At 39.0% G+C, this 27,789-nt stretch overlaps 1 protein-coding gene across 1 annotated transcript in view; it reads right to left on the bottom strand.

Moving 5' to 3' along the window:
- Positions 1 to 1,209: 1,209 nt before the first annotated feature.
- The window catches only part of LOC128016737 (plexin domain-containing protein 2), an 82,678-nt gene continuing 56,098 nt past the window's right edge, over positions 1,210 to 27,789 (bottom strand). The window contains exons 7-14 of the mRNA XM_052601450.1: positions 27,338 to 27,437; positions 17,186 to 17,281; positions 16,847 to 16,928; positions 10,875 to 10,935; positions 10,199 to 10,352; positions 6,365 to 6,403; positions 3,818 to 3,978; positions 1,210 to 3,134 (exon numbers count right to left, since the gene is read on the bottom strand). Coding sequence (XP_052457410.1) covers positions 3,015 to 3,134; positions 3,818 to 3,978; positions 6,365 to 6,403; positions 10,199 to 10,352; positions 10,875 to 10,935; positions 16,847 to 16,928; positions 17,186 to 17,281; positions 27,338 to 27,437 — 813 coding nt within the window. The 3' untranslated portion in view covers positions 1,210 to 3,014. The remainder of the gene's footprint in view (positions 3,135 to 3,817; positions 3,979 to 6,364; positions 6,404 to 10,198; positions 10,353 to 10,874; positions 10,936 to 16,846; positions 16,929 to 17,185; positions 17,282 to 27,337; positions 27,438 to 27,789) is intronic.

The following is a 27,789-nucleotide window of genomic DNA, read 5'->3' as shown; positions in this document are numbered from 1 at the left end:
TGTGGTACACGCCACTACCAACACAGAATGGGTAAATCTGTGTTTTCTCAGCACAATATCATAGAAAGTATGAGGTTTGAGAAGTAGAAGGCGGGGCAACAGTTAAAACATTTTAAAGTTAAAGTTCATGCAAACAGATAAGTTTCGGTTTTTCATCATTTTTATGCTAAAATATCTCAATAGAGCCGTCTACATAATATGCTGATTAGTCATGTTGAATTAAAGGTTTATGAATGTCCAATTAAGACTCCATTACAACCATAATTGTAACTCAAACAAGCAGTATAATCAATACGGTAGCTGTTGTCAACCCTGTAACTGATGTGTCAACCCTGTTACTTGTATAATATTCTAATATAACTTAAAAAATGTAAATAAAAATGTAATCAATTAATTGTAAATGTTTAGTAAGAGAGGCTAATAATCCACTCAAAATTGAATTGAGGTGTTTAATTTTTGTTTCCATACATTTTTCTTAAAACAGAAGATGCTGGGAGAGTGTAATTTGGAAATGAACGTATTCATCCCCTTAAAAAAATAAAACTTTCAATATTCTCAATTCACAAACACTCTTAATGTAACAAGGGGGAGTATATCTTCCACAGTATATCAGATTTGTTCTATACATGTATTTAAAACCTTTTCAAAAAGTAATTAATATGTTGGTAACAGGGTTGACCAAAAACACACATTTAAATTAGTTAAATGAAAAAAATGAAAAAAATAAGATAGCCTGAGATGGCACGCCACATTTTCCTGAGAGGTAAGGATCTACTTAATCCAAAAAGGGGCTTAAAGATTTTCAAAACAGAAATTTGAAAATCAAACATTAAAAGTGGGAAATGGCACGTTTTCGTATAATGACCCAAAAGCTGTTTTATTTTGTATGGACCAGATTGTCTCATCTGACTTTTTACTCGTTATGTACCTCACCTGTTACTGGACACTTTCACTTGCGGAAACTCATAATAGTTGGGAACAACTTGAGGGTTGTAGTAAATTATGAGTTTTCATTTCTGATTTTACTATCCCTTAAGGATAGTGATATTGTGCGACTTGAGCTGCTACATACATTCATTTTGCCATAACATTTACTCTGACCTAACTGCTATAAATATTCATACATACCCACATACATACCCACATAGCCTTGAGAGAACAGGAATAAAGACATTCATTTGGAACAGCAGATGCATGGAAGGAAAACTGTCTGTTTAAACAACTTTATTATTTAATCAAATTGTATAATGTAATCAAATTGACAGTAGTAACACAAGAGTACACAGATTACAGCATTGTGTATTTCACTGTCTCTCAATGTGTGGCACAACATGAAGATAATGATTATCAAAAATTCAGGTTACAGATAGGTTTGTTTCCACGGATTTTGAGAGCAGGCATCACTGCTGAACAGAAAACAGATCTCTTTCACCAAACACTGTTTCAGATTGTTTCACAAAATAAACATCCTCTTCGACCTTACATTAGTGTGCACTCATACACATTCAGAAAGATTCAATGTAACACATACATACAAATTCAGGTTACATCTGCAGAAAATAATCAGGTCTCTCTGTGAAAGTTAATAAAAATAGAATTTAGACCTTGATTTTTGGTGAGACACCCTTTTATGAGGATAAAATTGGAAACAAATGTATCTCCCTTGCGTGCATGCTTAAACACCTAACATAAAATAAGAAAGAAAAGAAAAGAAAATCTCAGAAACTGCCCCAGTGCATAGGTTTACTGAAATAATCAAACAGAAGACAAAAATATCTACCACAGAGTCCATTTTAACTGATTGTACACTATTAAGGAAATTCGGACTGGTTTTACGATTGTAAACCTTCAGACTCAAAATCCATTATTATTGAACACGATGGAAAACATTATTTAGAGCAAATTGGATGTTTATCATATAAGGTTGTATTAGGCTGTGTTAAATACTGCTTGTAATCTATCAAGCTGAAATGACCATGACAGTAGTAGAAGAGCTCTTATTTCACTACATCGAATATTATAAAACATACAAATGTCCCTGTCTGGTGAAGGACTGACAGCTGTCAGTAGACGACACCTGTCTTGTCTTTCAAGTTGAAATCAGTACCAATGCTTGATTTCAACAAAAGCATGTTTATGGGATCATTGTGTACCACAATATTACAACAAAACAACAAAAAATCTAAACAAAGACACACACAAGCAATCTCACAAGCACCTGTCTTGTAAATATGCATTATTAACATAAGAGGAGAAAAAAAATTACTTGAAAGGAAGCATTATATGTGCCTTAAGTGGACATGTGCAAAAATGTCCTAAATAGTTGAAATATGGTTGGATGAAAAACATATTAATCTATACTGTTGACACATTTGTTCACAGAACATTTTCCAATTGTATCCAAACAAGAAGAGGAGACACAGTGTCTGCAACTAAAGTCATCCACCTACTCCAAAATATCCGTTCAAATCAAAGAGATGAAGTCACAAAGGAAAAGGAAAAAAGATAAAAACACTACAAAACCCTTCTGAAATTTAATATAAAGGTCTGTATATGATTTCCAAAACATATACTGTATGAATGTGCATTTCAGACACTGTAAAGACAAAAAGAAAAAAGAAAAATTCTCAGAGGCACATCAAATCAGAGACTCAAGTTTACCTGCATTCAGTTCAATGATGATTTTGAGGGTGAAAGGTCAAAACCCCATCCTGTACAATCAACAAACAAAAGCTGCTCCCCAAGTCAGAAGCTGCTGGGCCGCTGTCCTTCCAGCTGATTACCAGACGTCTCCTCTGAATGTGGATTGTTTTGCTTTGAGTGTTAAAAGCTAGACCCCAAGCATTTGTTTCTGGATGCCTCTTCTGTTCAGTCACCACACCCTCACTGTTTCCAGTTTCATCAGTGTTTTGGAGGGTTGGTGAAACTTTATGGTAGGAGATAGTGTAAATTTGTAGACAGACATCAGGAAGGTTGCTGGGCTGTGTGTGACTTAAGAAGTCAGAGGTCAAATCTCAGCACTGCACTGATTCAATAAAGCCTTCTTTCTCTTGACCCACAGGCTCCACATCCACATATGCTGGATGACCAGAACCTCTGAGAAATTTCATCGCTGGCCATCGGCTGGGACGTCTCTGTAAACGTATGAATTTGATATAAATAGATGATTTTTGTTATAAATGCAGTCCCCTATCAAAGACAAAACATATTACTAGGTGTTCTACTAGGTTGTTATAAATGTTTTTACATATACATTTTTGCTCAAACCATCCAAAATTCATGACTTTAGAAATACTGAATGTCATTTTTTTACTGTTATCCACTGACATTGATAAAATGAAAGTTGCAGTAATACAAAAAAAAAACTTCAAACAGTTGCTTTAATTTGCAATTAAATCTCTGCATCCATTTATTCCCCTTAATAAGAAATAGTTTGTATAAAATGAAAATCCTGTGGTCATTTACCTTTTCAGACTTTCTTGCTTTTGCAGAAAAAAATAATAATTTTAACTAAAATGAATGGAGACTGAAACTTTCAAGCATCAGAAAGGATGCAATGTATCAGGTGATTCGATTCACAGAAATACTCTGAATTATTTGTTCATGAATCAGAATGGATACTTTTTTTTTTTACAACCTTTTTTCTGGCGCTTTACAGCTTCAGTACACATTCATTGCAAGTGCATAGAAATGACAGACCAGCACAGACTTTAGAAATTCACCTTTTGTGTCCCACAGATGAAAAAGTCAATCAGTTTTGGATTTCTTTATTTGTTAAACTGTTTCTGTGACTTATTGTAATCCTCCATACACTCACCTCAATGAAGAAGAGTCCCGCGGCAGAGCTCGGGTGGTGGTAGATGTAGACGGTCAGCAGGACGATGGCCACCATCACCAGCAGAAGCAGGAGCATCCCAAGGATCAGCCCCATGTGCAGGGGGTGAGTGCTGTTCTCTGCTGTACTTTTCGCTGCCGCAGCTGAAACACACATTTTACTGTATTTTTAGTTCTGAACACCGATGCACTTCAGTTCACTTCTACTGTCAGAATAAATCAGTGTGTCTTTCTACACACATAAACAAGAGTGGAGACTCCTTATTTTACCCTAAACAATATTTGCCTAAAAAACAGGTGTGAATCTTGTAGTTCTTATTTGAAACAGAAGAGAGCACTGTTTTCACAGTAATTTAGCTATTTCTGTCTTTGGGTATCAAGATTTCTGTGGCTTGTGCATCTGTCCAACAGGCAGATAAAAAGATTAATGATAGAAGAGAGACAAAGCCATACATTTTATGGATATTTCCAGCTGGCCCCAGTGAGAACGTTTTACTGTGGTCTGCAGTTCTTGTGTTTTTGCACCACATCCAGGCCCTTCCATAAACCTAAGACTGCTGAGCAGATTCAGTGTACAGAGAATATACCAGAGTAGAAAAACCTCCTTCTTTTTCTTACAATGTCAGTTATGGATCTACAGATGTCAGCTGGATCTGCTTTATCTAAATGTTAATAATATAAACTAAAAATGCAATACTTTCATGTAGAAACATCTAAATAAACTGCTTTTAGGTAAAAAAAAAAAACATGCAACAGAGTCAATTAACCAGCATACATTAGGTTACATGAAACCTACAAAACAAGATATTTTGAAGAATGTTTCAGCTGTTTATTGTCCATTTTCTCCCAACAACATCCACTGACTTTCATTATATGGAGGGGGAAAAATTATTTTTCAACATATAGTCTTGTGTTCCAACTCACTTAATATTTGATTTGATATCTCTGTGGCTCAATGATCAATGAAAACATCTGTCTCTGCACATATCTTGACAGGGTGTCATTGAATTTCTATTCTGCCAATAACTTTACACTATATTGTTTTTTTTTTATTACAGCACCCAGATGGCTCACATATGGCTCCTTATTGGATGATTATATTAGCACTTCATTCTCCAACAGTTTCTCTGCAGATATGTGTACACAGTAAAACAACCAGAAATCTATTTGTTATCTGCATATTGCAGTAATGGGCCGAGTTCATTGAACCTGAAAAAAAAATAACAGAAATTTTTACTGTTTTATGCCCATGACAAAGTCTGAATTAATACACACAGACAATATTATTTAAAATACATAAGTATAAAATATTTCTTAAGAGCAGGTAATCATGTTTTAATGTTAATATGTCCAGAATAAAATGTTACTGCTATAATGCAGAATCATACCTGTAATTTTTTAACAAAATGTTAACTCAATGTTGTCCAGCAATTTCGGATAATTTAATGACTTTAAAAGTAAAAATCAATTTTCTCTATCAGAAAAGCCAAATAAAATGTAAATTATACAGTTCTTTAAGCCAAAAGGTGCCCAAATGATTGACAGATATTACAGGGCAGAACTAATCCTGAGGCAGGGTTTCTGCCAAAAATTGCCCATGACCACTTAAGCATGGGAAGTCATTTATTTTCAATAAGAAGGAGACTGAAGCTTGGCAGCCAAAAGCAGCCTGGCTTGATGACTGCCATACTGAAACAAAACACAGAAAACCGTGAGCAGGCTGTGTGCTGTGAAACAACACTTCTGCGTTCCACTAACGTTTTGACACATTTACCAGACATCACTCTTTATCTGATGCCGTCAAATTCCTTTCTAGAGTTCAGTGAAATTGAATAATATTGTGACATTTTCGTCTAGTTCCAATAAAACTAATGGTGACATTTTGTTGAAATCAATCATTAATCAAATGCACTAGTTAATGTGGCAGCGCTAGTTAAATGAAAAGTTGGCTGCACTAATTAAATTGGCACGGACCCCAAGGTACCTCATGAAAACATTTCAGAAAATCAAAACACATTTTTTTTCCTTGGCAATAAAATGCATGTTATTTAATTTTTTCAATTTTATTTCAGATGGCTCATTTGATATGAGAAGGAGCAAAGTTTCCAGTTTCAGCCAGATTTGCCACCAGAAACAAATACAGGTAGATGGGGATTTTACAGTTTGTTTCTATAATGAGGGTGGCGTATATCAATAAATTGTACTTTTAATTAATATAATTCTGTATGTACATGTATGTGTGCGTGTGTGTGTGTGTGTGTATATATATATATATATATATATATATATATATATATATATATATATATATATATATATTCACCTTAAATAGTGGATAGCTCTCTTATCATTTTTAGTCAGGAATGATAACATTCATAGTGCTGTCTTCTGGCTACATGTTTATTTGGTTATAAGCAGGAACAATTCATTATTTATCAGAAAAGTGAGATCAGAGTGAAGCAGCATGTTGCTGTATAGATCACAGACACACTTTGAAACCACATGCACTGCAGCAATGCTAAGACCTTACCTCCGTTGTCTTTGAGATGTAGCGCAATCTTGGTGTCGTCTATAAAAACAGATGAGAAAAGAGAGAAGGAGGGAGAGAAAAAAGGGAGAAAATATTAAAGCTAATTTTTACACGTTTCTCAATTTCTCATTTACAGTGAACTGTAATATCAGACTCTGAAAACACCCACATCTCATCAACAGCTGTACACAGGTCGCACAAGTGTGTGATGAGAACTTCAAAGTGATTGGAAAATATGTCTGTGATTGGAGAGCAAGTTCCAGATTTGTAATGAATCGTTAATGAGCAATCCACTACAAGATTCTTGAATATGCTTTCTAGTGAGCAGAAGAGCTCCTGTGTGAGACAGACAGGTCAACATCTGCTGCAGGCAATTCTTCTGAGAGCGGAGACTGAAGTGAAAGAAGCAGCACAATAACAGCTGATGATGCTAAGGGATCTGATGTGTCATAAGATATCAAGTTTCTCATTCCCAGCATGTTACATGCTTTCATTCACACACCTGATTTGCTGGCATATGTTACATCAGGGTTAGAGATGGAGAGAAGTATGTGAAAGTTTGTTTCGGGATGACTGTAATAATCCAATTCAATCAATTAATATAAAATATTAACATAAAATGTGCTTCATGCTGTTTACATTTAAATTCATAGATTTTACATTTATTACATTTACATTACATTTATTCATTTAGCAGATGATTTTGTCCAAATCGACTTACAGATGAAGACAGTGGAAGCAATCAAAAACAACAAAAGAGCAATGATATATAAGTGCTATAACAAGTCTCAGTTAGGTTAACACAGTACACCTAGCATGGGATTTTAAATAATATAATAAATAAAAAGAAAACAGATAGAATAAATTTTTTTAAAAAAGAATAGAGCAAGCTAGTTAGAGGTCTTTATACATACACACATATATAATTAGAAAGGTTGTTAGATTTTTAAAGAACAGAATTAGAATAGTGAGTGTTAAAGTTAGAGGGTCAAATAAAGATGGAAGAGATGGGTTTTAAGCCGATTCTTGAAGATGGCTAAGGACTCAGCTGCTCGGATTGAGTTGGGGAGGTCATTCCACCTGGAGGGAATATTTAATTTAAAAGTCCGTAAAAGTGACTTTGTGCTTCTTTGGGATGGAACAATCAAGCAACGTTCACTTGCAGGACGCAAGCTTCTAGAGGGCACATAAGTCTGAAGTAACAAATTTAGGTAAATGGGTGCAGAGCCAGTGGTAGTTTTAATTTTAATTTTTGTTAATTAAAGCATATTATTTAACCTCACTGAATCAACTATGACACAAAATTACGCCAACAAATCTACATTTAAGGTTCTTTAACAGAATAACAATTCTGTCATCATTTACTCAAATCTGTAAGACCTACTTTTTTCTGTGGAACAGAAAAAAAGATTTTTGTCCATACAATGGAAATCTATGGTCACCAAAACTGTTTGGTTAACAATATTCTTAGGTTAGTTTTGTATAAGTATAGTTTTATGTGAAGCATTCGTGTAGTTTTTTTTAGCTTATGTACAGTTAAACTTTTATATATAGTAATATAAATAGTCAAAATATGTCAGTAGGTAAGTTGTGTATAGGTTTATACTGTTTTACGTCATTGTTGTATGTATGTATTTATGTAGCACTGTGGTCCTGTGAGGCACAACATTTTGTTCCACTGTATGTCCACACATGTAGCGGAATGACAATAAAGCTCAACTTGACTTGACTTGAAAATATCCAAAAATATCATCAAAATATCTTTTGTATTTAGACGAAAATCATACAGGTTTGGAACAACATGAGGAAGAGTAAATGATGCCAAATGATTGTATTTGGTTGAACTGTGCCTTTAGGGTAATTTTACTTTAAACGTACATAAATGTTTTGATTATTCATTATGGAACTGTCAGCAAACCTCACCGGTCCAAAGTCCTCCCCCTTAATAAATGTGCATTGCACATCAAATATTTTCTCCCTGGCTGTGACTGTGTAGAGACATGCAGCATTTTTGCTTTCATCAAGAAAAAAAATTACAGGAATTTGCACCTTGTTAGGACACGGTTGATAAAACTGCTGCAATAATAAGCAAGAAATAATTAGAAAAAAAAAAAACTTTTTTTATTTTGGCTAACAAATAAGGAAATGAAATCAGAATGTTATATTCTTGTTCTTGGGTACAACTATTGCTCCTCTAGATTTGAACTATTTATAAGTGTATTCATAATTCACGGGCAAGATTTATGATTTATGCTGTTTTGTTTACTGTCTGATAATGTGTTTGCACAAACCACACAGAAAAACAACACGAGTTTTCAGTTAAACAATAGTTAAGTGGTATATGGATGAGGGTGTATTTTCAATGTGTTTATTGTAAGTGTCAGTGTTTATTTAAGAAAGAATCTTATGTGCCACGAAGGAGAATGATGATTATCTATTGGAACCTATTTATTAGCAAACCCCTTCAGCTACATTATAAATGTCTTTTCTTCTCCAGTAATTGATTTTCTCCAGACTCATAAAGCACAAATCCTTTCTTTTTCCGTGTCTATTGATTTACGCAGAATCCATTGGTGGCCTCTTAACATTATCCTGATGCATTCTTACAGTGAGCATTCACTTGTAACTAATGGTTTAGATCAGTGACCCATTGGTTTGCTGTAATCAGAGGATTAAAAGGCAAGGCAAGGCAAGGGAAGTTTATTTATATAGCACATTTCGTACACAATGGTAATTCAAAGTGCTTTACATAAAAGAAAGTAAAATAATCGAAGAAAAATAATAACAAAAATAAAACAAGCAATTTTAAAACTTTTAAAATGATTAAAACATTTACTTAAAATAAATTTATAAACAGTTAGAAAATGATTTTACATAAAAAAAAAACTGTGAAAATATAGTGCAATCAGTTCGGACATTGCACAGTGCTCATTCAATAAATGCACAGCTAATCAGATGAGTTTTAAGTCTAGATTTAAATGTGAATAATGCTTTAGCACATCTGATCTCTTCTGGAAGCTGATTCCAGCTGCAGGCGGCATAGTAAATAAAGGCGGACTCCCCTTGTTTTGTGTGAACCCTTGGTATTTCTAACTGACTTGATCCTAGTGATCTGAGTGGTCTGTTAGGTTTATATTCAGTGAGCATATCTGCAATATATTTCGGTCCTAGGTCATTTAGTGACTTATATATGAGTAAAAGTACTTTAAATTCAATACTAAATGTAACTGGAAGCCAGTGTAAGCACCTGAGGACTGGTGTGATATGCTCAGATTTTCTGGTTCTAGTCAGTATCCTGGCAGCAGCGTTCTGGATGAGCTGCAGCTGTCTAATGGTCTTTTTGGGAAGGCCGGCGAGGAGACATTACAATAGTCCACCCTGCTGGTGATAAAGGCATGAACAAGTTTTCAAGTCTTGACTGGAAACAAAACATCTAATTCTTGCAATGTTTTTAGATGATAGTATGCTGATTTAGTTACTGCTTTGACATGACTACTGAAACTAAGGTCTGTCTCTAGAATCACACCAAGATTCCTGACTTGATTTTTAGTTGTTTGACCCCTAGAGTCAAGGTATGCATTCACCATGAACACTTCATCTTTGTTTCCAAATGACTTCAGTTTTTCTGGGTATCATCAGCATAGCTGTGATGGGCAATTTGGTTCTTTCTCATTATTTGACTTAGAGGAAGCATATACATGCTAAACAAGAGCGGTGCAAGAATTGAGCCTTGTGGGACTCCACATGTCATGGACGTCCACTTAGACTTATGCTCTCCTAGACTCACATAATAGCCTCTAAGTGGTATGTGTGTTATTTCAGGCATGACAGTACCTTCTGTTGGGATGCTGGTAGGCACATGTGATGGAGTTTGGGTAGATTGACCCTCAGTAGTTCCTTTGTTCCTTGTGGTCTTCTTAGCAACTGATACAGTGGTCAACATACTGAGATCAGTAGTGCTGATGATGTCACAGGTGTTGTCCTTAGTCTGCGAATGAAAGGCAGATGAACACAGGTGAAATCTGAGATATGGTTGATATGTTGGTTGGGATTCAGGCATACATTTTGATACTCTAACATTAAATGTGGCAATATTTTATTATTTAAAAACTAGGGCTGTCATGTTAATGTGATGTTAATTTAGTGCAGTAAAGTAATACAAATAAAATAATGTGCTAAACACACACACACTTTTTAAATCGAATTTCCATAATAAAGGCAATAACAGCCAAAGACGTCAGACTGTACTACAGTAGACCAAAAATTTAAAAACATCAAAAACACCATCATGTGCAAACAAAAAAAGCAATAAATAAATAAATTCTTATAGTCAAAACCCTAAATATCTTATCATACTGTACATGTTAATTACTAGTGGTCTTCACTGTACAAGAAAAAGCGAGAGAGAGAGTGAGAGAGAGAGAGAGAGAGAGAGAGAGAGAGAGAGAGCATAGCATATCTTTTTCTTTTCATCCATCATACAAACATCCACACACATCCACAAACATACCTCATCTGGGCAACTGTTATCTACCCAGTCCTGCCGATGGCGATCAAAGCCACTGGAGCATCTGTTAATTTAAATGATAACAGTCATTAGTTTAAAACAACAAAAAACTAATAAATCATGAAATTAATTTTCATTTGTGAGTCCTCCAAGAAACTTTATTTAAGAATACTCTGTTCACTGTGGTCCAGAACAAGAAATTCAATAAGCTGAAGGACTGTCTACAGCAGTATATCACTAATAGATGCTGGCTAATAGAGTCAGTACATAGTATTTTGTTTCCTCCTCCCATGTCTTCACTTTTTCTTGTGCACAGAACGGAACACAATGGGCCTCGACTGCTTGATATTCCTGATGTCTGCTGAGATACAGTCCCCCTTACTCCATATCCTTCAGCAACTCCCCATTCTTCATTCATCTGTTCGTGATATATTATCTGTTTTTAGTTTAGTACAATTCACCACACGCACATCACATAATCTCTCCCTGTGTTTCTTGCTGATATTTTGGGGTCAGAAAAGGAGACACACATTTGCTTCACATGTAATAAACAAACCATTTGTTTTTATGTGTGTGTGTTTGTGTGAAACCCGTCACATAAAAACTAAAATCAAAAGGATCCTATTCCTTTTTGTGCTTAAAAAACAGATTTTATTCAAGAGTTGATGTAAATGGACAAAGCAATTAAATAAACATGCAATAAGGTAATATAAACTGACAGTCTATGGGATCTGAGTGTCTTAGAACAGTATTTTTCAATGTGTTTTCTTTCTTTTGTTCCTTTTTTTATACTCAGCTCTTGCAATATTGTGTGAGAGAGTCGGCATCAGCAAACAAAGACACTGCTCTAAACACATGATGTGCTCTTGGGAAGGATGCAAATTGACCAGTGGTGGCATAAGGGCACTATAATGTGCGTCACTGTCTAACTGAAAGATTGTGATTAGAGATTTCATGACCAACAGAAGGGAGGCAGAGCTGTGCTCTGAGCAGCTACTGACTGGAACGTGCACACACACACACACACACACACACACACACGCACACACACATGCACACACACACACACATAATTGCATTTGTGGTTTTGGAGGGACTCTCCATAAGCGTAATGGTTTTAAACTGTACAAATTGCATTTTCTATCACCCTACATTTCCCCTTATTTTACATTTTGATTACTGCTGCATTTGCCCAATGGTCAAATATTCTTTTTAAGCTTTTATTTTATTAATTTAGATAAAATGCAATAACATTAAAATAATTATCATAAAAAAAAAAAAAAAAAATATATATATATATATATATATATATATATACGAATCATGAACAGTGGATTCGGTATTCGGCCGAACCCCAAAAATCTGGATTCGGTGCATCCTTAATATATATATATATATATATGTTAATGACTGCAAATGCAATCAGCTCAAATTTATTCTGATCCAGTAATAATCATATATATATATATATATATATATATATATATATATATATATATATATATATATATATATATATATATATATATATATATATATGATTATTACTGGATCAGAATAAATTTGAGCTGATTGCATTTGCAGTCATTAACATATATATATATATATATTAAGGATGCACCGAATCCAGATTTTTGGGGTTCGGCCGAATACCGAATCCACTGTTCATGATTCGTCCGAATCCGAAACTGAATACCGAATCCTACTCGCATATTCCATTAACACAGTAAAACACATTAATGAAGTAAACAACGTCCACAGCAATGCATTTTTTCATTTTATTTTATTTAAACTGAAAAAAAAAAAAAAAAAGAATAGGCTACATTATGCCAGGATGACTAGTGAGAGAAACTGTTTTGACAATTACCAAGCTTACGCTTACCCAAGTAAACAACCAAAACCTTTCAATAAAAGTGCAGCAATGCAAAGAAAAGTGTTTTTCTTTTCTTTTTAAAAGTCAGAATATGTTTGGTGACTTAAAGGTGCCATTTGCAAAAATTGAGGTAAAATATCCAAAAAAATGACCTACACGCATCAAAAGAATGAGAAGAAATAAGGGCGATGATGTCATTGAAAAAATTCAAGTTATAGTGCTGCAGAGATATCAACCTTAATTAGCATTAGCATTACTAGCCCTGGCCCGACAGGTGTCGTAATACCAGTTTCGGCCATGGGAGGCAGTATGCGAGCAACATAACCACCAGCCAATCTGCAATACACGAATAACTCGCAGGGCGTACCTGAAACTGATTTCAATCATGTGGAAAGTACAGCCCACTACTTTCAGTTCAGAGAAGAGAGCGGAAGGATGACTGAAGCCCTTGGCAAGAGACCACCACCCGCTACAGGGAAACAACCGGGCTCAGAATCACAAATCAAATCCGATAAGAAAAGGAGCCGAACCAGAGTAAACATCGGCACTGCTTTCCATCGCTGGAGACAACTGGTGGACCTGAAAGAAATGAGACTCGACTCCGAACTTGCAACATTTCTTTTGGATTGGTAAGTTAGATGCTGTTAGTATTTCGCTAGAAGTTTGTTTTATATGTTTGTGTATTTTTTTTTGCCAAGTTATAACATAGAAATTTATTGAAGGCTGTTCGATAAACGTGCTAATGTTAGCGATGGCAAACCATAGCTGCGTTTGATAATTAGCTAGCTATAACTTACCCATTTTTTTATATCATAACTAACCTGCTCTGTCTAGTCTGTTGGTCTCCGTGTCCTCTTTGCTTCGTGGTTTTTCTGTGCGTGAGAAAATTGATGTGTGGCGTGAAAGCGTGTGAAAAGAGTCAATTGTGTGTGTCTCACGGTGAATGCTTGAGAGTTGGCAGCTCTGGTTACATTGGTTGGCGCTAGATTGGTCAACATCAGCTGTCTGATGTTGACCAATGATGTTGACAGAATGTTGTCTGTCAAATTAATTTAATTCAAATAATGTGTATATACAACTCAAAATGTAATATGAACAAAACGAATAGGAACATATTCACTGGTAAAGGTGAAGGGGAGTAGCTTGAAGATGTCATGTTTCAAAATCAAAACGTCCTCTTAGGCTTTGGCTATGACTGTAGGGTTGTTGTGAAGGTAGGGGCGGAGCATAGAGACTATGCCGTTTCTCGTTTGTTACTCTAGAGTAGACCAATTCACTTTATTGAGGCATACTGCCCCCATCTGGTATGGAATGTGGAGTATGACTTGATTTTTTTGCCAGACATGACAGATGGCACCTTTAACTGAAATGAATGTAATTGAACATTAACTCAATAAACATGGATAGTAGGCTGTTTATTTTTCGTTTATAACAATAGGATAGGCTACAATTAGAACAGTAACCAAATATTACGAAAAATATTACGGAAGATCACACACATCTTCTGCATCATAATTAAATTAACGTAAAAACTCTAATCTTTCACATGAAATGAGAGTTTAATAAAAAAAAAAAAACAAAAAAAACAAGACGCTCTGCATTAACAGGTGACAGCCGCTAGTGTGGGAACTAATGTCCCCAGTGGTACTGAAAAGTCTTTCACTGGGCATAGAGGTAGATTTTTGCCATTTTTCCCAGCAGTGGAAATCGCTGCTGGTTTGTTTTCCACCACTGAAGAGGATTCTCTTTTAGAGGAATCAAAGACTCACTGAAAAAAAATGCTTATCTCCACGTCAGCACCCGATGTGACTGGCTAGCTCTGTATTGCTACGTTATAAATTGTCCCAGCCGCTCAAGATTCCTGAACATTTTAGTTTAGAGCGAACTGTCGGGCCATGTTCCTCCTCATATAAACACCTTCACGCAATCAACGGCCGCGTGACGTCGACCAGCGTAGCGCTAGCCTAGGGTTCGATTCAGTGAAAAAAAAACCTAAGGTTCGGCCGAAACCGAACCCTATCAAAAAGCCCAGTATATGTATATATATATATATATATATATATATATTAGTACAGACCAAAGGTTTGGACACACCTTCTCATTCAAAGAGTTTTCTTTATTTTCATGACTATGAAAATTGTAGAGTAACACTGAAGGCATCAAGGGCTATTTGACCAAGAAGGAGAGTGATGGGGTGCTCCGCCAGATGACCTGGCCTCCACAGTCACCAGACCTGAACCCAATCGAGATGGTTTAGGGGTGAGCTGGACCGCAGACAGAAGGCAAAAGGGCCAACAAGTGCTACGCATCTCTCGGGGAACTCCTTCAAGACTGTTGGAAGACCATTTCAGGTGACTACCTCTTCAAGCTCATCAAGAGAATGCCAAGAGTGTGCAAAGCAGTAATCAAAGCAAAAGGTGGCTACTTTGAAGAACCTAGAATATGACATTTTCAGATGTTTCACACTTTTTTGTTATGTATATAATTCCACGTGTTAATTCATAGTTTTGATGCCTTCAGTGTGAATCTACAATTTTCATAGTCATGAAAATAAAGAAAACTCTTTGAATGAGAAGGTGTGTCCAAACTTTTGGTCTGTACTGTATATATATATATATATGAATGATTCAGTACAACAGAAGGTACTGTTAATGACTGCAAATGCAATCACCTCAAATTCTGATCCCGTAATAATCTGACCTTGAGAGTGAAAGAATGCTTTTCCAAGTATGCAAATCTAGTGTACATCTTCTTTTTGATGTACATAATCGTTACTAATACACTCATATGTTAAAGTAATTTCATTCTTTCAGAGTAATGAAATATGAAAGATATTAAGTGCAACACTTTACTACAGTATTATGGTCTTCTGTTCAGTTAGAGTTTGTTTTTGTGTGTGTCAGCTGCATCAGATTAGACTTTGTCTGCTCTCTCCAAAGACAAGGGTTATATTGTTGATAAATTGCATTGGAAGGCATTTACCTGGCATTTACCTGCATTTACTATATCATTAGTCTGCTCTTTTATTCTCCCTCACAAACAAACACAGCCGTAATCAAGCTAAAAAAACTGACTTTAATTACTGCAGCAATTTCTAACTCCACATTGTTTCCATAACCTCCAGCCAAACAAAAATGGTTATGCATATTGATGAAGTCTGAATATGACTCCCTCGTCTACCAGGAGACGATTCAAGACTCCGACTTCCGATTTAATTACACAATCCAGCTAATTTAGAAGTAGGTTTCCAAAAGTAGATGGAAAAACCAAGGCCCCGCTGACAATGAAAGATGTGCTTGTGCATCATTATTGTGGGTATGTAATGATGTATAAAATAACAAACTGCACTGAAAAATGCTACAGCTCAAAAAATGTGTGCAGGATGTACTTGATAGGGAAAAACCAACTCCTCTAACACAAGCGAACTGGTCTTTTCTCTCTCTGCCTGTCAAGAACTAAATCTTATAATAAACACCACCTGGGATATTATATTCCTGAATCCCTAAGAGTATGTGCATGCATGTGTGGGGGTGTGTATACATGTGCTTGAGAATGAGAGCGAGGGATTGAAAGAGTAGACTGATGGAAGGATTGCCAGGAAAATAAAGCAAAACGAGGTTGGTTGTCTTGGTCTCGTCTGTTCTTTGGTAAGTGATCTATAGAGAAAAGCTGTCTGGGTTCGAGAGGTGAGGGGCCAGGCATGAATCATCAGGAATGTGACTTTATTTCCCCTCTTTTTCTCACACTCTCAGGAAAAGCAGTCCTGGTATGGAAGAATCTCTGCTACATTTGAAGCCTTATCGCTTCCAAAAATTCAAATTACATTTTGTTAATGGTTTACACATGGTTTACAGTTCGTTTCAATTTTTAGGCCATCTTTACATACAAAGGCAATCTTGTAACATTGTGACTGCGGAATTAGAAATGGTGAATTATCTCCACACATCTTGTGAAGGTCTGTGTTGAGAGTTCAACTGCTGACAGACATTGCACATTGCACCACCTCAAGGCAAGTGGTCTGAGAACGGCATCTTCTATTCCAGTAAAATGAGATTAGAATAGGGGAACGAGAGACAGAATGAATAGCGGTTTGTTTTCTCACCTATTGAGCCGGTGACACCAGCTGCAGTTGAAGTTAATTTGAGACGCTATGCAAGAAGTGCAGCTTGTGAATTGAAGACATGCTGCAGAAAAGAAAAAAAGACATAGAAAATGCATCAGCACAGAATTCATCACGAATAGAGCAAAAGGCTAATATAACAATGAGCTGGATTTACATAAAAGTTGTGATAAAAACTCTAACACAAAATCTGACATTGCAGATAAGAGGTATAACAATATAAGCCTCTACTAGCTATAATCACTTCTTTTTTTTCCCAGTTCTATTAGCAAGACTGTTTATGTGTGTGTATATATATATTGTGTGTGTCCATTGGCTTACTGGGTAGTGGTATTATTTCAACAGCTGTACTGCTAGTAATTTTGGTCTTTAACAGCTCCACTCGGTGATACTCATAGATAGTCTTTCTCCGCACATCTAGAGCCAAACAAACACATATTACAATTACCATGTAAATCATTCAAGTTGTCGAAACTTCAGTTGCACTTTATTTTACAGTACGTGTCCTTACATGTACTTATAGTGTACTTACAGTGTATTTACAGTATATTTATCTAAGAAAGTTCTGGTAATACAAGGTAACTACATGGTTTAGGGTTAGGTTTAGGAGTAGGTTCAGGGTTAGTACTGTACCTAGTTATTACATAGTTATTGTAATTACTACATGGGGAACAGGACTGTAAAATAAAGTGCTACCGAAACTTCTATAGCACAAGCAAATAGAGAGGGAGGAGCAGCATTTTTCTGTAAAGTTCTGTTTTCTCATGTACATTAGCTCTTAGTTGCCATTTTGAACACATTTAAAGTACTTAACTTGTTAAATTCTCCTTACTTTTAATGTGTGGGCATTTTTAACTTGAATGTGCAAGGCTTCTTTAATAATCTGCTTCCATCTTTTTTCATTGTACAAAAACAGCACTTTATGCATCTTGAATCAATGTTTACATCATTACACCTGCAGTGTTTGATGACTGATGATCCAAATCTACGTTTGACTATTCAAAAGAACATCAGTTCGCAATAAAACATACATGAAATCCAAAATCTGTTACTCTGTTGTTGTCTATTATTTTGGAATAATGTGTCAACATTAAATGATAAGTTCACCCAAAAATGAAAATTAGGCTGCGTTTTACTCACCCCTGAGGCATCCTAGGTGTATATGACTTTCTTCTTTCAGTCAAATCCAGTCTGAGTTATATAAAAAATTGTCTTTGATATTTCAAGCTCTATCATTGCACTCAGCGGGTGTTGCAGTGCATCATTCCAAAAGAAGTTTAAAAAAAAGCACCCTTCCATAATAAAAAGTGTCTCACACTGCTCCGGGGGGTGAACAAAGGCCTTCTGTGGCAAACTGATGTGTTTTTGTAAGAAAAATATCCATATTCAAAACATAATAATAACTTTAATTCAGCTTGGGCTCACTGTTGTACAAGAAAACAGTTCCGGGGGATGACATATGAGGTCAGCGTTGCGCATGCTCCGCTCAGAATTGACGCGCACGGAGAAGCAGTGGAGAGTTCAAAACTAAACAATGGTCACTAATTGGAAATACAAAAGGATTTGTAAAGAAGAATGTCAGAGGATTTCCATATAAGCCAAGAGTGAGTAAAAAGTAAGTAAGGAAACTTTGCTTCTTTTGATCCTGTAAACATACAATGGTTTTCACGAGACTCACCGGCGCATGCACAACGCTGACCTCCATACGTCATGCTCCCGGACTAAATGCAATGATAGAGCTTGAAAGATCAAAGACAATTTTTTATAGAATTCTGAAAGAAGAAAGTCATATACACCTACGATGCCTCAGGGTGAGTAAAACTCAGCCTAATTTTCATTTTTGGCTAAATTAACCTTTTAACTGTAACTGGAATTTTTACAAGATAAAAACTAAATTACAAATTTAAATTAAATTAAATTGGCGTTCAAGTACCGATCAATGTCATCAGATGCAAATAGGGTGACACTGATCAGACAAAACCTGACGATGTGTCTGTTGCCATTCATCAGCATCTGTTGGTGAACTATACATTGTTTATTCAGTGCTCATACTCAGGTCTCTAATGCCATGAATCCCTATGACACCCTAGAAGACAGAATGGACTTTTCATAATTTAAATGTATTGGTTGATAAACCTACTTTATGTTGATGTGCTTCATCTGGAAGTAATTCAGTATATAATAGTCTTCGAGTTAAAGTTAAGCTCACCATCATCGGCACACACTGGATCAAATGAATGATCATCATCTACATGACTGGTAGCTGAATCACCCAAAAAGCAGTGAAATGGAAAATTGAATTAGAATGAAGAGAGGGTGGGTAGTGTAGCAATATTTCTATATGTGTGTGTATGTGTGTGCAGGTTTGATTAAAATTACTACCAAAACTACCTAAACTTAAGCAATAGAGAAACAGTTTTGAAAATATCTGCAAATTTATTAGTTCCTCTTCTGGAACTCGAGCTGCTTCGAGAATGTTTGGGGAACGCGTCCAGCGTAACGTCTCTGAATAACGTGTATAATCAGTCCAAAGGAAGGGCAAGACGTCATAGGCGGGTGATGTCAGAGACCAGGAAGCATAAAAGCATGAGCAGTAATCAGTCTTGTGTCTTCAGCAAGCGCTCTGTGTGTGTGTCAGTCGCTATCTGTTTGTGAGTCTTATTTAGTGTCGTTTGTCCACTGATAAACTCCATTGTCAAAGCTTCAATCAAGAGAGCAGGCAGCGTTCAGGCTGTGTGTTTTTCCTGCCCCCCATCCCCCCCCCCCCCCCCCCAAAAAAAAGGTAGGGACACATGCAGCTCGTGTGTTGTCTGCTTGAGAGTGAAGCGCGCAGTGTCAGCTCTCGAGGGACTTGACGGCTGCGATGCGAGCCTTTGCTTCACTCTCAGAAGGCTCTCTGAATGTAGGGAATGTAAGACGGGCAAGTCCCTATCTTCTTTCTTAGCCACCAGATCCGATGCCGCTCTCGGGGGTCGGAAGCCCGCGTTTGTGGTACTTTCTCTCAGATGAGAGGGCGCGACGCGCTGCCTGTCTTTCTCTGAGGAGATTGATGTGGAAAGGCGTCAATGAGCTCATGATCTGGCGGAACGGGTTGGAGACGGCTTGTCCTATCTCCACCCGTGTTCACTAGATCTAGAGTTCATTCTCGAGGCTTGGAAACCAGCGCTGCGATTTCTTCACCCTCTGAGACAGCTCGCTGCAGCATCCATCTTTCTCTGAGGAGATTGATGTTGTTTGTGTGACTGAGTAGCATAAGATAATATATATATATATATATATATATACAGTATTGTTCAAAATAATAGCAGTACAATGTGACTAACCAGAATAATCAAGGTTTTTCGTATATATTTTTTTATTGCTACGTGGCAAACAAGTTACCAGTAGGTTCAGTAGATTCTCAGAAAACAAATGAGACCCAGCATTCATGATATGCACGCTCTTAAGGCTGTGCAATTGGGCAATTAGTTGAATTAGTTGAAAGGGATGTGTTCAAAAAAATAGCAGTGTGGCATTCAATCACTGAGGTCATCAATTTTGTGAAGAAACAGGTGTGAATCAGGTGGCCCCTATTTAAGGATGAAGCCAACACTTGTTGAACATGCATTTGAAAGCTGAGGAAAATGGGTCGTTCAAGACATTGTTCAGAAGAACAGTGTACTTTGATTAAAAAGTTGATTAGAGAGGGGAAAACCTATAAAGAGGTGCAAAAAATGATAGGCTGTTCAGCTAAAATGATCTCCAATGCCTTAAAATGGAGAGCAAAACCAGAGAGACGTGGAAGAAACGGAAGACAACCATCAAAATGGATAGAAGAATAACCAGAATGGCAAAGGCTCAGCCAATGATCACCTCCAGGATGATCAAAGACAGTCTGGAGTTACCTGTAAGTACTGTGACAGTTAGAAGACGTCTGTGTGAAGCTAATCTATTTTCAAGAATCCCCCGCAAGGTCCCTCTGTTAAAAAAAAGGCATGTGCAGAAGAGGTTACAATTTGCCAAAGAACACATCAACTGGCCTAAAGAGAAATGGAGGAACATTTTGTGGACTGATGAGTAAAATTGTTCTTTTTGGGTCCAAGGGCCACAGGCAGTTTGTGAGACGACCCCCAAACTCTGAATTCAAGCCACAGTACACAGTGAAGACAGTGAAGCATGGAGGTGCAAGCATCATGATATGGGCATGTTTCTCCTACTATGGTGTTGGGCCTATTTATCGCATACCAGGGATCATGGATCAGTTTGCATATGTTAAAATACTTGAAGAGGTCATGTTGCCCTATGCTGAAGAGGACATGCCCTTGAAATGGTTGTTTCAACAAGACAATGACCCAAAACACACTAGTAAACGGGCAAAGTCTTGGTTCCAAACCAACAAAATTAATGTTATGGAGTGGCCAGCCCAATCTCCAGACCTTAATCCAATTGAGAACTTGTGGGGTGATATCAAAAATGCTGTTTCTGAAGCAAAACCAAGAAATGTGAATTAATTGTGGAATGTTGTTAAAGAATCATGGAGTGGAATAACAGCTGAGAGGTGCCACAAGTTGGTTGACTCCATGCCACACAGATGTCAAGCAGTTTTAAAAAACTGTGGTCGTACAACTAAATATTAGTTTAGTGATTCACAGGATTGCTAAATCCCAGAAAAAAAAAAATGTTTGTACAAAATAGTTTTGAGTTTGTACAGTCAAAGGTAGACACTGCTATTTTTTTGAACACACCCCTTTCAACTAATTGCCCAATTGCACAGCCTTAAGAGCGTGCATATCATGAATGCTGGGTCTTGTTTGTTTTCTGACAATCTACTGAACCTACTGGTAACTTGTTTGCCACGTAGCAATAAAAAATATACTAAAAACCTTGATTATTCTGGTTAGTCACATTGTACTGCTATTATTTTGAACAAAACTGTATATATATATATATATAAAGACATGCACGCTGCAGAGGCAATGCGTGTATTACATTGTTTCATTTTTATGTGAGTCTTTTCTACAGACCGTGTTGACTAGTCTGGTTGCTGACTACATTTAATTCTAAGGCTATGTGAAGTTAGATGTACAGGGGCTCTAGGGATGTAATTTCTTGTGTGAGAACACGTGTGTACTGCTCTTCCTCTGAGGAGGTCGAGGCAGTCAGGGGCTGCTGTGGGGAGCAGTCCCAACCGTGTTCCAGCCCTTCGTGCTGGGAGTGTCACTTTTGTACTCCACAGACGCTAGAGTCAAAGTGGCGCTCCCAGGCGGAGTCTTTTAGTGGAAAGCAGTTCTATGGACCATTGTTTTTGCAGGATAGCCTTCATCATAACGCCCAGATGCCCAGGCCTAGGACATTTTGAGGGCCAGCTTCCTCTGGGGAAGAGTGGTGTACACCGCATTACACGGTGCCTGTCTCTCCTCAGTGCCCTGAGGAGATCATTCTGCCAACCCTGCCGGTGTTCCAAGGTGCAGCGATCTTCTCAGCGCTTCTCTCAGTTACAGCCCGGAAACGTAGCGGTGCTGAAAGGCTCGCTACCTCTACGGAGGTCTCTAGAGCAGCTAGTATGGTCGACCCTGCCGGTCCAACGCTTCAGGGCACCGAGCTAGTGGCTCTAGGCGCACCAGTCTCGCGAGACTGGTTCCCTTAGGAGGTCACATGGCGGTGTGGGAGCTCCTGCCAAGTGAACTTCACGTGGTCCTGCCCTGAGCAGGGTCTGGTCTAATCTTCCTAGCAGACAATGTGGGTCTGAGGACCGTCGTTTTTAGGAGACTTCAGCTATGAGAGTCCTGATGCTGCGGCTCAGGACCTCGGAGGGCAGGCCCCTCTGGGGAAGAGCAGTGTACACCGCATTACTCAGGGCCCGTCTCTCCTCAGTGCCCTCAGGAGATCGATCTGCCAACCCTGCCGGTGTTCAAGGGTGCAGCAGTCTCCAGCGAGCACTTCTCTCAGTTACCGACCAGAAACGTAGCGGTGCTAAGAGGCTCGCGACCTCCTGGGAGGTTTCCAGAGCAGCTATATCGGCCGTCTCCTGCCAGTGCGCCGCTTCAGGGCACCGAGCTAATTGCTCTGATGCCACCAGAGATCAGTCTTGAGAGGCTGATTCCCTTAGTAGACTATTTTGCAGCGTGAAAACTACTGCCAAATGTGTCTCAGTGGGTCCTGCACACTGTAGTGAGAGGCCACAGAATCCAATTCTGGTGGGCCCCAAGCAGGCTCTGGTAATGGAACAGAAGTAGACTCTCTCTGAGGACGAAGACCATCGAGGTGGTCCCTCCTGGGGTTGCAGAGTCCGGGTCCTACACCCGGTACTTCACTGTTCCGAGGAAGGATGAGGTGTTGTGTCCTTTTCTAGATCTGTGCTTTTTAACCTCTCAGTCAGGGGACTGAAGTTTAGCAAGCCTGCACAGGCCAAGTCCGAGGACTGGTGTGTCACGATCTACCAAAAGATGCACTTATCTCCATCCTTCTTCATCGGAAGTTCCTGAGGTTTGCTTTTGGGGGCAAAAGCCTACCAATACTGATCTTCCACTGGCCTTGCACTCTCACTCCAACCCCACACTTTCACGACCCAACCACATTGACGATTGGTTGATATCAGCTCAATCTGAGCAGATGACGGTTCGGCATGGAGGTGTCATTCTCACTCACAAGAAAGAGCTAGGGTTAAGACTTAACGCCAAGGAAAGTGGTGTTTTTTCCAGTTCAGAGAACCACTTATCTGTGCATGGTGTGGGATTTGACCACGATGCAGGCACGTATGTCACCTGCTCGGATTGAGTCGATCCTCACTGCAATCGTGAGAGTGAGAGAAGGCCGGTCACTCACTGTCAAGCAGTCACGGAGATTGCTGGGTCTGATGGCAGCTTTGTCCAGCGTGAATACTATTGGCCTGCTGTACCTGAGACCCCTACAGTGGTGGCTCAAGATCAAGGGAAACCCACTTCACATGCTAAAGGTTACGCGGTGCTAGCTACGTGCCTTGGATATGTGGAGGAAGCCTTGGTTCTTGTCTCAGGGCCCGGTGCTGGGAGCTCCTTGTCGCCGCAGGATGCTAGCGACGGATGCATCCCTCACCGGCTGGGGTGCGGACATGAGTGGCCACCCTGCCCGTGGTCTGTGGAGTGGTCGCCATCTGACATGGCAAATCAACTGCATGGAGATGCTGGCCGTGCTTTGTGCACTTCGTTATTTTCTCCCAGACCTAAGAGGTCACCATGTGTTGGTGCGCACCGACAACACAGCAGTGGTCTCTTACATCAACCACCAAGGAGGTCTGCACTCACGCCGTTTATACAACTAGCGTACAAGATCCTTGTGTGGGCCCAAGAAGAATTCCTCTCGCTCAGAGCAGTTCACATTCCTGGGCATCTTAATATGGGAGCAGACATCCTGTTGAGGCAGGGGCAAAGGCCCGGGGAATTGCGACTTCACACCGAGGTGATGAATCAGAGTTGGAGAGGTTGGCCAGACTCTGTGGATCTGTTTGCGACTCCAGAGACATCGCACTGTCCCCTCTGGCTTCCTCTGACTGATCCAGCTCCACTGGGGCTGGACGCCATGGTACAGACGTGGCAGAGGCTTCATCTGTACATTTTTCCCCTGATTGCTCTGCTCTCGGGAGTTCTGGAGAGAGTGCGTAGGGACGGAGTCCGGCTGCTGTTAGTAGCCCCGTTCTGGTCGGGACGGGAATGGGTCCTGGGCCTGATTTCTCTTTTTGACGGCACTCCATGGTAGGTTCCCGTCAGGAGAGATCTCCTCTCGCAGGCGGAGGGTGCGCCCCCGCAGGGAGTTTAGAGGCTGTAGGTATGGTATCTGAGGAGGCACAACTCTTAGCTTCTGGTCTCTCAACCGAGGTTGTGAGACTGTTCTCCAATCCAGAGCTCACTCAATGAGGAAACTTTATGCCTTGAAGTGGAAGCTTTTCACTTCTTGGTGCGGAGACCGCCAGCTGGACCCAGTTAACTGCCCGGATGGTACAGTGCTGGAGTTCCTGCAGGATCTACGCAGGGTTGACACACTCCACCCTGAAGGTGGTTACATGCTGGTTACATGTTTCCTCCATGGTGCGCTGAGGCTGAGGCCTCCGGCCAGAAGAAGCTTATGCTAAGCGGTGATCAGGATGCTATCCTAAGCCTCGAGTCCTCTGATCTCCCCTCTCCTTGGGGTCAAGACTCACTCCTTCTGAAGTTTGGCCATTGGACGGGTTGTCCCCGATTTCTGCCAGGCTCCTTCTCCTTCTCTTGCTTTAGCTGTGCTCTTCCACACTAGGCAGAGATTTGAAAGTCTGGCGGCGTGGGCATTCTCGTTCCCCAAACGTTCCCGACGCAGCTCGAGTTCCTGAAGAGGAACGTCTAAGGTTACATATGTAACCCTGGTTCCTCGAAGGAACGAGACGCTGCGTCGCAGTGCTACACTTCCGGCATATCTGGCTGGCGCTTTCTTCATCCTTTGAGGCTGATTACCGGCTTCGTCGCTCATGCTTTTATGCTTCCTGGTCTCTGACGTCACTCGCCTATGACGTCTCGCCCTTCCTTTGGACTGATTATAAACGCTATTCAGAGACGTCATGCTGGACACGTTCCCCAAACGTTTTCGACGCAGCGTCTCGTTCCTTCGAGGAACCAGGGTTACATACGTAACCTTAAGCACTATTCGGATGGGACTAGTTTTCTAAACTACGTTTGAGTTTAGATTCTTACCACCTGACGTCTGTGATTTTCATGTACCAATTCGGACGGGACTAGTATCTCCGTGTTTATTACAGAGGTGGGAGGGTCTGATTTGTGCATCTGGGCGTCACAGAGATCACGCGCTCTGTATGCGTGCATTGCATTCATTCAGAATGATTGCCTTAGTTTTATTACACAATAAATACTAAATGGCTAGTATAGCAAAACCATGTTAATGTGTGGTTCCTTTAGTTTAACTTGTTTTCCTTTTTTAAATTTTTTTTTTATTAAAGTGTAATTAAAACATTATGTAACTGAGTACATAAATGAACGTGAGTAGTCTTACCTGATGCAAGATATTACAATAGCTGGTATTAACAGTTTACGCGATCTTGCTCTTAATTTTATTATTTGTATTATTTTTTTCATTATTATTTATTTGCCGCTAAGCAAATATATCAAACATCCGCGCGGTAAGAGCATCTACGGTAATTCACGTTGGCCAAAACACACATGGAAACGCGTTCACAATCACAGACATTCGCATTTGGACGGGATTAGTTTTCTCAGAGGATCACTGAGTTTGCTGAAAAACGGTAGGTAATTTGCTCTGGAATTATCACAGAGGTTGTGTGAGAAAAACACAGACGTGGCAGATTCGGACGGGATTAAAATCACCAAGTACGTCTGTGAAACGCAGATTTCTCTAACGACCCCATGTAAAACTAGTCCCATCCGAATAGGGCTTTAGACGTTTTTTAGTATTAATTTTTTGTTCCTTGCTATTTAAAAGGCTCATAAATTATGCAAATCACATTTTGATTTACGTTTACTGGTGTCTACAGGTTTGTGTAAAGAGTTGGGGTCACCTCTGTATAAAACAGTGTCCTTTCTAATAGAGTGATACCAATGTGTTTGTGTTTGTGTATATGGCTTTTTGTGTGTCACCTCTCTAGATGAATGTGTTCGGTAGGGGAGAATCTCTCTGATAAAGTGAATGTGTGTGTGCAGCTGAGGATGTATCTGTCTGACCTGGCTGAAACCTACATCGCTGGATTATTAATACATTAATGAGCAGCTAAACTTTAAGACAGGAAATTATTGTTCAGCTTGTTCAGTGTAGACAGTTTTTCTCTTCCTGTGGGTAATTACATTTCTTGCTCATGGGGTGTCACAAAAATCCTTAGTAGCATGCTGATAATGCCTGGAGATATGCATGTCTGTGCTTATGCATCTTAAACAGTGTCACCTGATGAGTCTCCAGACACTAATTAGTGAAAGAGAGGCGAGACCCACACAGGCTATTAACACTCTCAATCACTCCACCTCATTCTCAACTCTCTCCTTCACCTCTTTCTCATATTGTAACAGACAGACACAATTATGCAAATTCTGCCCTTTCTCAGCAGACAGACACAAACAAACAAACACAGACACACATATGCTCAGAAAGAATAAGCCGTTATGGAAAATCTATTCATGATGTCCTGACAGCAAACACATCCTCTTCTCCTGTTCTCTCCCACACTCACTCATTGTCCAACTTCAGGCATATCTATCTGCTAAATTTGTCGGGTTTGGTTCTGCCGGGCTCACTGTTGGCACACCAGACAAACAGACTGCTTGAGAGGGGAGAAGGATGGAGCTGTGAGATCAACCCAGAGGTAATCGACTGTCAGAACAAACATATTCCCAGTTTTCTGATGGGCTGAATAGCACCTGTCAAATTTAGTCATCAACTCAAATCTCCAAAAAAAAAAAAAAAAAATACACTTGGATTACACAATGCAACTTGTCATTGGTGTTATTTGCTATGTTCACTCACTGGGGATCTGCTGAATCTTATGAACCACCACAAAGGCATCAGACAGTCCAACCTTCACTGGATGATTGACAGAGCTGATTTTTGCAATCTGCACTGGGACCTGAAATAAAAGCACATCCTAGTTAATTCATCCATCATTGACCTGAGGAGGTGAGGTTAGACAGCTAGATCAAAAGAAGGAAAGCAAAAAAGAAATAAAGAAGGAAGATAGGGAGTGAGCAGGGCAGACATGGGGAGAAGGAGAAGCATAATTCAGTTAGGAAGTTTGTGGGCTGAATATGATTTGCAATAATCAAATAAATCTCAACAGCATTTACAAGAATGTCTTCTGACTAGAGGGTTACAATATTTCTGTCAGGATTCTGTCTCATCAGTCTCAGTTTATTCCTGGTTTTATCTTTTGTGACAGACCCCTGATACTCCTGTCATGTCTTGTTTTCTGCGTGCCCTTT

This window comes from Carassius gibelio, chromosome A7 (genome assembly GCF_023724105.1).
Source record: "Carassius gibelio isolate Cgi1373 ecotype wild population from Czech Republic chromosome A7, carGib1.2-hapl.c, whole genome shotgun sequence".
NCBI classification, from domain to species: domain Eukaryota; kingdom Metazoa; phylum Chordata; class Actinopteri; order Cypriniformes; family Cyprinidae; genus Carassius; species Carassius gibelio.
The sequence above is the reverse complement of the archived record's forward strand: the minus strand, read 5'-3'. Positions and strand labels throughout refer to the sequence as shown.